This window comes from Coptis chinensis, chromosome 4, assembly GCF_015680905.1.
Source record: "Coptis chinensis isolate HL-2020 chromosome 4, ASM1568090v1, whole genome shotgun sequence".
Classification (NCBI taxonomy): Eukaryota; Viridiplantae; Streptophyta; class Magnoliopsida; order Ranunculales; family Ranunculaceae; genus Coptis; species Coptis chinensis.
Genome location: NC_141459.1, coordinates 83,391,493 through 83,405,756, shown reverse-complemented (window position 1 = coordinate 83,405,756; position 14,264 = coordinate 83,391,493). Strand labels below are relative to the sequence as shown.

At 35.8% G+C, this 14,264-nt stretch overlaps 1 protein-coding gene and 1 pseudogene across 1 annotated transcript; both read right to left on the bottom strand.

Moving 5' to 3' along the window:
• Positions 1 to 3,683: 3,683 nt before the first annotated feature.
• LOC147505180 (VQ motif-containing protein 4 pseudogene) lies at positions 3,684 to 4,788 on the bottom strand (annotated as a pseudogene).
• A 4,256-nt stretch (positions 4,789 to 9,044) lies between these two features.
• Positions 9,045 to 13,787, bottom strand: DRP5A (Dynamin related protein 5A). Its single transcript, XM_086557751.1, has 8 exons — positions 13,384 to 13,787; positions 13,120 to 13,311; positions 12,830 to 13,036; positions 12,272 to 12,700; positions 11,947 to 12,174; positions 11,668 to 11,866; positions 9,974 to 10,673; positions 9,045 to 9,494 (listed from the first exon to the last, which is right to left on the bottom strand). The coding sequence occupies exons 1-8, from the start codon at positions 13,753 to 13,755 to the stop codon at positions 9,308 to 9,310; spliced, it is 2,514 nt and encodes an 837-aa protein (XP_086413877.1). The 5' UTR covers positions 13,756 to 13,787; the 3' UTR covers positions 9,045 to 9,307.
• Positions 13,788 to 14,264: the final 477 nt, after the last annotated feature.

Below are 14,264 nucleotides of genomic sequence, written 5' to 3'. Positions count from 1 at the left end.
ATATTTTTAGAATAATTAATATGACAGGATCTGTTCGTAAATAATCTTTGAAGATCCCACATAGTGAGTAGGTATAATTTAAAGAATAATTAATGGGAAATTGGGAACTGGATAATCTTTAATAATCCCATATAGTAAATCAAGCATAATTTATTTTTATGTCATGTTTACAATGACACTACAGATGGATCAGTAGAAAGTTGGTATTACACACCACATTGGATAATTAAAAGGAAATCGAAAACTGAATTCAATTACATTGAACTGAGCTCAAAGAGTAATTAACGGGAAATTGAAAACTTTATGCAAATACAATAAATTAAACTAAAAAAGTAATTAACTAGAAATCGAAACTGGATGCAACTGCATTAAACTAACGTCAGCGAATAACTAACGGAAAATCAAAAATTGGATGCAAATCCCTTGAAAAATATTTAAAGGAAATTGGAAACGATATGCAAAAAATACATCAAACAAACCTCAAATAATAATTAACGGTGAATCAGAAACTAGATGCAAATAATGCATTGAACTAACATCAAAAAATAATTAACAGGAAATCAAAAACCGAATGCAATTGCATTGAACTAACTTCATAGAATAATTAGCGGGAAATCAAAAACTTGATGCAGATGCATTGAAATAACCTCAAAGAATAGTTAACGGGAAATCAGAAACCGGATGAAATTGTATCAAACTAACCTCAAAGCATAAATAATCAGAAATCATAAACTAGATACAGATGTATTGAGCTAACCTCAAAGAGTTATTAATGAGAAATCGGAAACTGGATGCAAATGCAATGAACTTTTCTAAAGACTAATTAACGAAACATCGTAAAATGAATGCAACTGCACTGAACTAATTTTAAGGAATAATTAACGAAAAATCATAAATTTGATGCAACTGCATTATTGAACAAACCTCAAAAAATAATTAACGGTAAATCGAAAACTTGCTGCAAATGCATTGAACTAACCTTAAAACAATTAACGAGAAATCGAAAATTGGATGCAACTGCATTGAACTAACCTCAAAGAATAATTAATGAAAAGTCATAAACTGGATGCAACTGCATTAAACTAAAATTATAGATTAACTATAGGCCAGGAAATAAGAAATTGGATGCAATATCCTTGATGGATATTTAATAGAAAATAAAAAACTGGATGCAAATGCATTTGAAATAACCTCAAAGAATAGTTAACTAGAAATCGGAAATCGGATGTAACTGCATCGAATTACCCTCAAAGCATAAATAACTGGAAATTGGAAGCTACATGCGAACTAACCTCGAAAAATAATTAACTAAAAATCAGAAATTAGATGCAAATGTATTGATCGAACTAACCTCAAAGAGTAATTAATGGGAAATTGGAACCTGGATGCAAATGTAATAAACTAATCTCAAAGAGTAATTAACGAAACATTGAAAGCTAGATGCAACTACACTAAATTAACCTTAATGAATAACTAATGGGAAATCGTAAACTTGGTGCAACAACACTGAACTAACCTCAAAGAATAATTAATTGGAAATCAGAAACTTGATACAACTACACTGAATTAACCTCAAAGAATAATTAATAGGAAATCGAAAACTAGATGCAACTACATTGAGCTAGCATCAAAGAATAATTAACGTTAAATTGGAAACTTGATGTAAATGCATTGAACTAACTCCAAAACATAGTTGTATTATATGTAGGAAGAATATAATGTCTTGACAAATATAGTTTTGCATTTTAAGTAGTGTTTATTATAATTCTTTTATTATGATTGGAAATGCCTTGCTATTCAAGTAGCTTCAATATCATCTTTGCTACATTGGACATTCTCACAAAATTTCAATTAAATTTCTATTATTAAACCTAATAACAAAAATAAGTTGATGAGTTTTATCATTGGTGCTTTCTTTTTATAGAAAGTGGTGCAAGAAATTTAAATGAGTGATTAATATAATTTTTATATCTCATAACTCTACATAGTTGCTAATATTTTTTAGAATAATTTAATATAACGATACTCATTCGTAAGATGAGTTTAAAAGCTAGTTATTTACTCATCGCCACAGTATGCTTACATTGGCACTAGTCTTTTGCAATCGGGGCACTTATAAAGTTAGAAAGAGAATTTGGTATCTTTTATTGGGTTTTATGTTTGGGATTTGGGCCAGGCTATTGCCTTCGGTTAAATAATGTTCGGGCTTTGGGCTGAAAACAAACGTTTTGCTCTAAGTAGTGTCACATATAATTCTGTAAGTTATCTGCTTGCTATCAAATCAAAGTTCTGTAGTATAAGACTATAAGCTATATCATGATGGTTCAAGGGTCAAGCTGGTTGACCAAACCAATACCTCCATCAGGTCAATAGTGAGTATTATTTAAGGTCATCTTAAGTACTAATATGGAGGAAACATGATACTAAGTACTAATATGAACCGCAATAAGAAGGGATGAGGAACTTGCAAATGGTTGTGCCCAGTGTTCATTGAAAAGGTGAAACTTCTCAAGATTAGTAAGGCCTAATATGGCCTTGGCGCTTGAGTCATTTGAAATATCGTAAGCAACAAATGTAAGAGAAATGCACTTATCAGGGCCTTTTGTACTGATCGAGAAAATATTGAATCGAGACAAATGCCAGTTACCTACATAATTGGATGAATTGAACTTTTCAGTCACCAAAGTTTAAAATTTGATATACCTGTGTGGTTGTCTGGCTGTAGTGTCCTCTTATCTGCCTTTATCTAAATTGAATATTGGCATATCGATCTCTCCTTTCCACTCACCCTTTTAGTCGTTTATATTATGCACAAAGCTCAATGTATTTTCAGTATTTCCATCCCCAGGTATTCAGTAATGCACTCACCTTTCACAGCCTTTTCTAACTTGGGTTGTGTCTTGTGCTAAATGTTGCCTAGCTAAGTTTAAGTTAAAAACGGAGGGCTTTGTTAGTGAATCATTAGGTAGTCCTATAGCCAAATTTGAACAATACCTAAGGGCTATGGTCGTGTGTTCAAGTTGTTTTTCGAATTTGCATAATAGACCGTCTACTATACAAATTAAAAATAAAACTTGTTGCTCCTACTATGCACATTTGATCAAATTTATCCTTTATACTATGAGTTTTGTTGAAATTTACAGAAGGACAAAATCACAGCGAAAAGTTCTCCATAGCTTAATATTTAGCAGAATCGTTAAACCAAATTGCACAAAATATTAAATCGGAACCTAAACTGCTTAAGTGAAATACAGTGCACTGCGCGTCTGGGCCTAATTATGTACTTGTAGAAGACATACGTAAGGAATTATTGAATATATTTAGTGGGTTTTTACCCAATAATAATAATAATAATAATAATATGTTTAGTGATTGGAGTGCTTTGATAGAAATTTGGCCCCCCCTAGGCAACAAGCAATATTGCCGACATTTATTCACTAAAGTTTGCATAGTACCACTGCTTAAAAAAGTACCAGTTTTCAAAGATCTGAAAATCCATAACTATGAATTTGCTCTTCGAAAATGTATATAAGATGTTTAAATTCATGGTCAAATGCACTCTTGAAAATTCACGCTAAGCAAAAAATTTAACAATATATGAACATAACAAAGTAATGACCCTGTGGTAATAATAATCATGCTCATCTCACAAAAATGACAAGTGTAACAAAATAATGGCCCTGTTATAACAAAACAATGATGCTCATTTCATTCTTCGGCAATTTTGCCATTCATAACAGTACATTTGGAGAAGATCGTTTATCTTTCTCTTCAAATTACCATTATTTTTCCTCTTCAAGACTAGAACAAACTCCATACAAACTTAACAAACCACTTTGTTGTCAAGTAGAAGAACCTGCAACTTTAGGCGAAGTCATAGGAAACAGTGGCAAAAGCCGAGGCACCGAGTCTCTTGGAGACGCGATTGGTGAAGAATGTAGATAAAATCCCTTCTCAATAATCCTTCCTTGATCAACTAGAGATAACTTACTAGTTGTGTAAGTAGTTGGGGACCTGTTAAATGGGTCTTGAGTCAATGGTGTGTCTGGGCTAATCACAAGTGAAGGGAAATCAAGTATACTTGGTGATAACATCTCTAGCTCCCTCGGCGAAAACCCGCAGTTCTGAACCAATCCAGACATCAATGGACTTACTTTGAAGTTCTTAAAACTGTTTCTTCTCTCATATAGCTTGTTGCCTTGTTTCTTGGGTCCTGTCTTGATAGGACGGATGACGCTCTTCGCCGATGCATTGTTAGTAGCAGTGGTGGTGTTATTTGAGGCTTGTTTGACAGTTTCTGATGAACCAGTGAGCATCTGGACTAGCTGTTTGAAGGAAGAGGTATCTGCTTGAATGAAGGTTGTTGGGTCTGTACTTGTTTGGGACTTGTTAGTTGGCTTTGGTGTCAATGGGAATTGGTTATGAACGCCATTGCTGTTGCTGCTACTGCTGCTACTATTGGTACTATTACTATTTGGTGAGGCTAGGAAAGATGGACTCTCTTTTCCTTCTGGTGATGTTTTCATGATGATTCTGTTTGTGGTTTATGAAACTTTGGGTCAGAAAAAGAGAGGGAGAGAGAGAGATTGTTGGAGAGTAAAATACAAGGTTGAGGTTGATATAAGATGGGATTTCTATGTTTTGAATTCTTCTCCTCTCTATTATTAATTTTCTTTCTCTTGCAGCTCATTTGGTTGTTTGGTGAGCAGTTAAAAGAGTTTTCAATGTCTTGGTGTGGTTGGTTTAGACTGGGTGTTAGATGAGACTTCTAATCCAATACTACTCGAAGTCATTCCTTTTGGTTCACTCTTTGCTCCAATAATCTTTGACTGCACAACTCGTGCTATTTTCTATGAACAAACACATCATTTTCATCTCATTGAATGGTCTTCGAAGAAATTATGTTTATGATTGTTGAACAGGCTCATGATAGGACCAGAATTATATCAGCTATGTATTATTCGACACATAGTCGTAGTCAATGACTCGACCGAATTCAAAAGGGTCATAATAAAATCACAAGAACTTCAATTGATTGAGCTGAAAGTTATTATATGCTTGAACCAAAAATTTGCTCCTAAATGCTTAGAAGCGAAGGCTCAACTAAGCACCAGTCCAGGACAAACATGGTGCACATGTCTTAGCTGATGTACGTGAATGATACTCGAAACTCACAAAAATGTGTACCAATAGTGCTAGGAGCAACCGAGCAAGCCGTGGATAGTGTTTGCTTTGTGGTGCTTAAGAGTAGTTGGGATCATTCTGTTCTAGATGGATTTGTTAAGGTAAAAAGTCTAAAAGTCTTGCATCCTGTTTCAGTATATCGTTCAATAGTTGGCATTGACTTAAGATCTCTGACTCTGACTATAAATGCAGTAGGGATTGCCGGATGGAGCCACATACTTCCACTGATAACAACACGTTAATAGAATAAAATCAAGATTAGAATGGGTTGCATGTTCTCCAAATTCAAACTTGAAAATCATTATTGTTAGGCAATATGAATACTATGTACTAATTTTGAAGGAAACGTATTAGTGATTTAGTGGTACTTGGTCACTTGGAAAGTTGTTAAAGAATTTCATTGAATGTTTTTTTAAGGAGTGGACTTGTCAATTATACTTTTTTTTTTTAATTGGTTGACTTTCCAGTGGTTTTGCTAAATAATATGTCTAAGATGAATAATATTCACTTTTCTTTTCTTTTTTTTTTAAGAGTTCTGTTTTTTCTGGTATTTGGTACAAGTGTTCACCCAAAAAAAAGTGTTTAAGTAGATATGTAAAGAGCACTCTAAATAATATAACGGCACCTACCTTTGAGTCTTTGACCATTCTTTCATAATTCATGTGGAGATAGTAGACCCACCACTTTGTCTTGTTACTTCTGATGTTACTCAAGTCTAACAGTAGAGGGGAGACAATGAGAGAGACTCTTCAGTCCTTCCTTACTGAAAGTCTGAAACTGCACAAATCATTCTCATGTCCAGCCAAGTTGAGTCTCGTAGTTTGTTTATCGAAGTTACTTGCCTTGCAATAAACAAATATGTTCTCGTGTCCAGCCAAGATAACTGTCATTTGAAGAATGTCACGTACTTGCAAATTGCAATTTGGTTCAGATGGGGAGTAAAATTTTCCACTGAGTAGTCGAGTAAACGACAGTAACAAAAAGAACTCGGGGTCCATGTATAATGTTTTTCGTGAAGTTGGGTCCATATACGTAATCAAGCCCTTATCGGTTGCCTGTGAAATATTTTGGAATTCAAAATGAACTTGGCAACTTTGTAGAAAACATTCCAAGACATCATTTGTCATGTTTAAAGAAGTCCCTATACTTTTAGATTGTAAGCCACCCTTTCTTCTGGTGTACAAAAACTATTCCAATGCTTCAGTCTCTCCCCATATCTAGGGGTGTCATTTTTTTTTTTTTTTTTTTAACGAAAACCCAATTTTTCCGAATTCTGAGATGATATTTTTTTGAATTTGGCAATGATATTTGTGTTCCGATATCTAAAATTTTGATATCCGATTTTTCTGAAAAATAATTGGATCGGAATTGGATGCGTTTTCAAAATACTAATCCGATTTTTGAATTTTAACATATAGTGGTCTATTTCATATAGTTACTAAATTAAAACGGTAAATAATTTACAAACCAAATAAAAATCCTAGAGAAGTAAAACATTGTCTCTCTCACAACTTCAAGAAATCAATATTGTCATTCTAGTATATGTCTCAATTTCTCCATCTTCTTATCTACTGAATTAATGCATTAATATATTAACATGAAGAAAAAACTTGCTGAATAAATGTGTTAAAAGGTCTAAGTTGTTTACTAAATTAATACATTTCAAAATGATTGCTAAATAAATATATTAACTAGATAAAAAATAGTTATCCTAAAAGAGAATCCGATTATATAATTCAAATTTATAATTTACTTCCCTATTTTGTTGATTCTGAAATTTCTGAATTTTTTTCAATTTTCCGAATTTTCTGAATTCGGAAAAAAAATTGTCATCCGAAAAATAATTGAATCGGATTTGGAAATGAAAAAAATTGGAAAATTTTCCATAAGCCCTTTATCCGATCGATCCGAAATCACCCCTACTTATATCTAAAAAATTCACATGTCGGTTTTCTCACGGTGGCCCTAGCACCAAATTTCATTAGAAGAGAGATTATTCATGAAATGAATGGTCTCTCTAATTATCGATTTAGGTAAATTTGTATCCCTTTCGAGAATCTATTATGTTTTTTTCTTTCCAATCTTCATGTACACTCTATTTTTATTTTTTTTGAATAAACTGGTAGGAGTCAGCCAAACCCCACTTTTATAGAAAAAAGAGAGAAATTCACAGTCAAATATAAGAGCATCATCAACGCATTGTTATAATGTGTTTCCAATGTGACAGTTGACAATTTATTTAGCAATTTTTATCACCAACGCGTTGTTAAATCGTCGTTTTGATTTTAAGAATTGTCAAAACTGGAGCCAAATTGGTGAAGAATATAGAAATGGTGTGCACGGGACAACTTGACCCGTCCAAAAGTGGGACGGGACTACTTTAGCCGTCCGACATTTTTTTGTTTTTTTTTAATAAAAAATAAAACTTTTCGATTTTTATATGGGGCCCAAGATGTTGGGCCGGGACAAGTTTTTTGCCGTCCAGAAATTTTTCAATTTTTTTAATAAAAATTAAAATTGACAAATTAAAATGGCTATATATTTTTTGGGCCCAACATGTTAGGCGGGACAACTATTCCCGTCCGAAATAGAAACCCCAAATTTGTCAAAAATGCGTTGGTACTTGACACGAAAATAGAAATTTTGATCGACGAAAAAAAACTGATGTGTCACAATTTTTTTTAACAACGCATTGATGATGCTCTAAGGACATTGTTGAGGCCTTTGTTATAAACCACTAGGGCGAACAACTATGCTCTTATAGCAAAGCACAAGCAAAAGGTGGCCCAAGCAAGTTTCTTAGTGCATGGCTTTATTTAGGGCTGGCAATGGGTTGGATCGGTCTGGATATAGGCAAATCCAAAACCGATCCGTTTTTCAACAATACAGACCTAGAATCGGACCCGACCGAATGGATATTTGAGTTAGAGAACCAGAACCAAACCGAAAACTTTTTTTGATTCCGAATCCGATCCGTTCCGAACCAATAAGTTCAATTTTAACCTGGTGAACCGAGTTTTTAATAATTGGATCCTAATTTTCGTTATATAAATATTAAATAATTTTTTTTTGCTAAACACAAAAACAAGGTACACAAATAAAAAAGGCATAATGAATTATTTGAAATCCAAATCTGTAAAAGAGGATTTTCCTCTAGATAGAAACCATCTTTTTATTATGTAACAAAATATCGTAATATTACATATGTATTTTGCATATATTATTTTGGAACTTTAAATATTGCAATGTTGTATAAGATAATAGAAATATATGGTGGAAGAAAATTAGGAAGAATAAGACTAAAAATTTTAATTGGATTAGGCCCATAACGGTTCGGTACATACTTAATCCAGAACCAATCCAATAAGAGTCCGGTTCTGATTTTTAAGACCCAGAACCGGTCCAATATGATAACTATCTGTCCCAGACCCGCTCTTATTGGTTCGGACCGGATCGGGTATCGGTTCTTACCCGACCCATTGCCAGCCCTAGCTTTATTCACTCGCTATACAGCTTTTATAACAGCTACCGTTTCTTAGCCGGCTCTACTCACTCGAGGGGAACACTGCATTAATCAATACTTTTGTGAGTCCGGTTCCTCTATAACCGGGTACAGAGATTCAACCGGGTACAGACACACACCTCGTATCTCGGCGCACACATACACATCTCGGAGCACACACAGGTATCGAGGCACACACATCTTGGATTCGGATCAACGGCGAGATAACACGGTTACAGAGATGATCTCTGTACCCGGTTGTAGAGATCTCGAGTCCTACTTTTATTCTCAACAAAATCACTGTGCCGTACTACGAAAAGAACATTCATTCTCTCAAGTCTCAAGTTACTGTGCCGTATTACGAAAAGAACATTCATTCTTTGAGATTAACTTTTACATATACAAGTTGCAATTCTTTCTTCAATTAACTGCTCACTTGCCAAAGACTCGAGCAAAATCCTTACAACAAATGGATAGTACCATGCACATTTTTAGCATACACGAAGTATGAAGTCAGATAGTACACTACATGAAGATTTGAAATGAAGAATGATTTATATTCACCATGCTGCATAAAGCTCACTAGATGTGAAGCACTGAACTTCAAACGAACACATCAGATCAGAGTGCTCGTGAAATGTTTTTAAACTCGTGCAAGCAAGACTGCAAAATCTTCTGCCGTTTGTGGAGGGATTGGCGTTCGCTCTGAAGGACATCTATTGCTCCAGGTGCCACAAACATGTCCATGAATTTCTCATCGTTCACAGCAAACATATCTAAGCCAAGTGCCACTACAAGCCTGTCTCGACTGCATCATCACATTCATTACGTCAATAATACACTAGACAGCCAGCTATAAACTAAATAGAATAAGGTATTCTCATAAATTTCCTACATGAATGACCACAAATATGACAAATATATTCAATATTATGAAAAGTATGCAATAACTTATTCACTAAATTGCATTTAGTTTTCACAATTATACTTCTATACATATATGCCCCAACAGTTAAAAAATCATGATTTAAGGACACTTGGATCCGTTTCTTTTGGACAAAGATATATGCATATAGAAAGTACTTCTAAAGCAAGGTAGGATGTGAACAAGGTAGTACTCATACATGCTATATATTAATTGTGTTAGACATTTCTGCCCTTGTATCAAGCAAAGCTATAAACCTTGCTTTAATGCATGAGTTAATGTATGTGTGAATACTTGTGTACATATTATATCATCAAGATGAATGCCCGCTCGTGTACACGCACAAAGTTAAGATAACTTACCAAGGAGTTAAGAAACCTGAGTTCAAAGTAGATGGCACAAGTCGCTCAATCAGAACTTCACGTATTTTTGCAAAATGTTGTGCAGCAGCAGAGCACGTGTACGAATAAGCCGAGCCTGACCTTGAGCTAATGTCATTATTTCCGAATAGAAGACTGCCACAATTCTGACGTTGGAGATTATCCACATTTTTGTTAGCGGAAATCATCCTTGATTGACGTTTCCTACCTACATTCTCAATGCAGTTTCCATGGTCTTTCTTCTTAGCTCCTATATATGGCACATCACATGGCTGATCAGGAGATGGGGTCTCAGGTACAGTCATTTGGCTTTCACCAAGAACTTCTTTAGCTTCGGTAGTCTTTCCTGGTGTGGTCTGTTGGGCACTCCTTTCTGGAGGTACGTTCTCTTGGTCCCTACCAATTCCTTCTTCTGTATATGCTGCTCGCCCATCAGAGAGCTCTATAGAAAATGGCGAGACTTGAGCCTGATTAAATCTAATGGATGTTGAACTGGACCCAAAACCTCCAACAAAGTCATTCTCATAGCAGACCTGAGAATATGGGCTGGTAACTGAATCAAGATGGTGTCGTACAAGTTGCTTGCATTGGTTAGCAAGATCCTTTATAAAACGGTTGTAAGAGTGCCTCAAAGAGGCATGAAAACCAATATAACCCTCCATATCTGCACTTTTCGTCCCATCTGAGTCCAAGAAGAAAGGATTGCAATTAGAACTTTTCAAAGAAGGTCAATATTACAGAAATACAATTGGGCATACATCTGTGGCCGATAGTAAAAGTGATCAATCTCTGTCCAAATAGATCAATTCCCCTAAGTCCTAAGTACAAATCATTTTTTCGCAAGAGTAGAAACAGTAGTAGAAGAGGAAAAACATAAGACAAAAGTTCATAAAAGTCTACTTCAAGAGATGCGTATTTAAACGACTATTTTGCAAAGAACTAACTAGGTCTACTCCTGCTCTTCAATTTTATAAGTTTCCTTTTACCAATATTACAGAAACGAATAAGAGGATTAAAGAAAACAAATATATTACTGAAAGTCTATAAATTATTAGTTGTTATATGCAAAACTTTGATATATTTTATATGCAAAAGTTACCATCAAAGTAAAACGTCACATACAAGTATGACTGGATCTCTTTAATATTTGATAAAACAAAATAGATGCCGAGTTAAAGAGCATCAACACTGTACAATTTATATCTGCATGAAACTGAGGTAATATCGGTTGTCAATGGTTATTGACTAGATTATGCAGGATAGAACTTTAAGCACATAAGTTGTAACTTATAACATTATAACATTTAGAGGGAAACGGGTCGATGTATTGCAGGTGTTGCGGCTAATGATCGGTACTCCAGCAACAAAGATAATAATACAATCTTAAAATAAAAAATTATAGACAGTCAAGCACAATAAAACACACACAAATTTACCTCCTTTGCTGTCAGACTGAAACAGAAACAAAACAAGCATACATCTCATAAAAATAAAAATCTGCCTTAAAGAAATAAAAACATCTCCCACTGTGATGAAAAAACAAACAATTAGAAGAAGCAAATGAAAGGGCGAATATAATGGATCAGTTTGCTTCATATCTTGACTGACAATTTTCATAGATTTTCAATTCAAAAGGGCAGAAACGTTTCCTCAAACAGTAGGTACTTAGTACTTACAGTTCAACGAGTCACGGGTGCGATTGCGCTCCACAGAAAGGTCAAAGAGGTTTCCTAAGACAAATGCAAGCCGATCACAGGCTGTGTCCAGAAGAGGAGCAAGCCAGGATCTGGCTGCAGCACGTGCTATTTCTGCTGCGGCATCTATCATTCCTCCACCACCACCTCGACCAGCATGAGCAAGTAGTATATTAGCAACCTGTAATAGTATATTTCTACATGTAAGAAGCAATAGTAGATTCCAATTTCCAGTGCAGCTTGATGGTTAGATAACCTTACTTTCTCCCTAGAAACTGATGGGCATTCAATTGAATATGTGGCACACCGAAATTCATGCATCACCCTCTCAAATGCTGCTCCTCCATAAAGCTTAAGTGTAGAGTTTGGAGGCTTTACATCTGTGGTAACCCCGGGCCAGCTACCAACACCACTTTCTGACTGTTCTTCGTTGGTTGTTTTACCCCATTGTTCAGGGTCTGGATCTGCTGCCCCATCGATGAAAGATCCCTTCAATAACCAACAAGAAATGTTCATAATTATTCTTAATGCAACAAGTGAACCATAAATGCCCAAATGGAGAATACAAATGCAACATATCACTTACTATATGACTACTAATAGAAGCTGCATGCAACATTGCTGATCTCCGCAGATGGGCAACATCAGAAGTAGCTTTGATCTTGGAGTCCATCCTGGCCAAGTCAATGCTAATTTCATCACAGCGTTGTTCAAGCAAAGCTAGTGTTGCTGGCGCCGCTACTTTATATCGCTTTTGAAGCTCTTCCTCCAAATACTCCCTCAGACGACCAAAACCGATAAAGGGCCTGTACTTCTCTTCATCAAACCCTCCATTGACGCCCTCACGCAGGTGACGTATAACTTCTGTGTCTACCTGTGAAATTTGCCTGCGAAATTCTTCATTTGAAATTGTGCCCCTGTCTTTTGGTAGAGCCACAAAGAACGGGTGAGTGTTATCCCCAAGGTAACCACTTGCGCTCAAATACCGATCCACTTCCCACTTCTCAGTGAACTCCTGCATGGATAAATTGTTTCACCATCAGAAATAATTCTTTTCCTCTCATTTTCCTAAAACTCTCTTTAAACACAACAATTTTCGTCTTTCACTCTTTCGTGGGATGTAAGAAATTGGAAACGTTTATACCTTAAGCCGATTGTCAAATTTTGAAACGACAATCATTGTCCTTCTGAAAGACGGATCAATTTCACGAATAGCATCCAGCCACAGTGACGAACACCACTCAACACTACTTTGTTGCAGGAACAAAAGAAGGCGATGAGGAGGAGTTGCCAATGATTTCACCATTGCCAAAATCTCTTCAGGCGTCTTATCTGGTTCACCTTTCTTCGCCTAAACATCAAGTTTCAAAAAAGAAAATGAATTTTTCATTTCAGACAAGGTAAACAAAAGAGGAGATGATGATGATGACACACCTTAAGAACAAAACCAGGAGTGTCAATAATGGTTAGATTAGGACAATGTGCATATTCTGCTCTCATCACAATCGGCTTAGAAGAAACTGCAGTTTTCGTCTTCCTTAAAAGTGCCTCAGTTCGAGATTTGATCTGATCCGCAATTGCAGATGCCAACACCATAGGACTCCCATATTCTTCAGAATCCTCCTCCTATTCCAATCATTTAAGTTAGTGTTTCATCTAGAGACCCTAGTAAATAATAACGAAATAATAAAGACGAACCTGAAACCGACACCTGGGTTCCAAGGCAGAAGAGTCATGAACCATTTGAAGAATAAGAGGACGTCTAGTACCCATTTCAACTTCCCTAATATTAAATCGAAAACCAAGTAAAGCCTCAAGTAACGAACTCTTCCCATCTGACTGACCACCAAGTGCTACTATTTCTGGGATGGGTAGTTTTTCACCGAATGCGACCGCGGCTGCTTGTAAACGGTTGTATGCTTCGAAACGGGATTTGAATTCAGATGGATTTGATGATGACGTGTCCATTGAGGAAGAGTTTGGTTCTTGTTGGGGAAGAGGGTGTTTTCGGGATTTTGAAGATGGGGTTTTGTTTGGTGTTGTCAAGTATGTGTTATTCGTGCTCCCCATTTTTCCCTTTTTCCTTTTTCCTGAGAGAGAGAGTGAAAGAGAGTGTGTTTTTTGAATATTTGAATTTTGGGAAATCAAGCCGTTGGGGGGAGATCTTCACCAAACGGAGGCCCAAGCCCAAGCCCGGTAGATGAATATATTCTTAACATCACCATGTAAATCAACCTTGTAATTTGCTGGGATTTTTGGCAAAAGTCACCCCTCAACTTGCCTCCCTAAACTTTTTTCTAAGCGAAAAAAACCCTCAACTTGCTAATGCCAAATGCAGCTGTTAATTGGGTTGCTACCGTTAGTAAGATATGACGTATTTCGTTATGTAGATATTTAATTTTTATGAAGTGGTGCGTGCCCCTTGATGAGTTGGATAGTCGCAATGCCAACTCAGATTAGTCAAGTCAAATTCCCCAAATTGAAACCCTAGTTCTCATTTTTCAAGTCAAAATTCCCACGCCCACAAAATTAAAACCAAGCCCAACCCAATAGTCAATAGCTTCAAAGGAACTCTTATC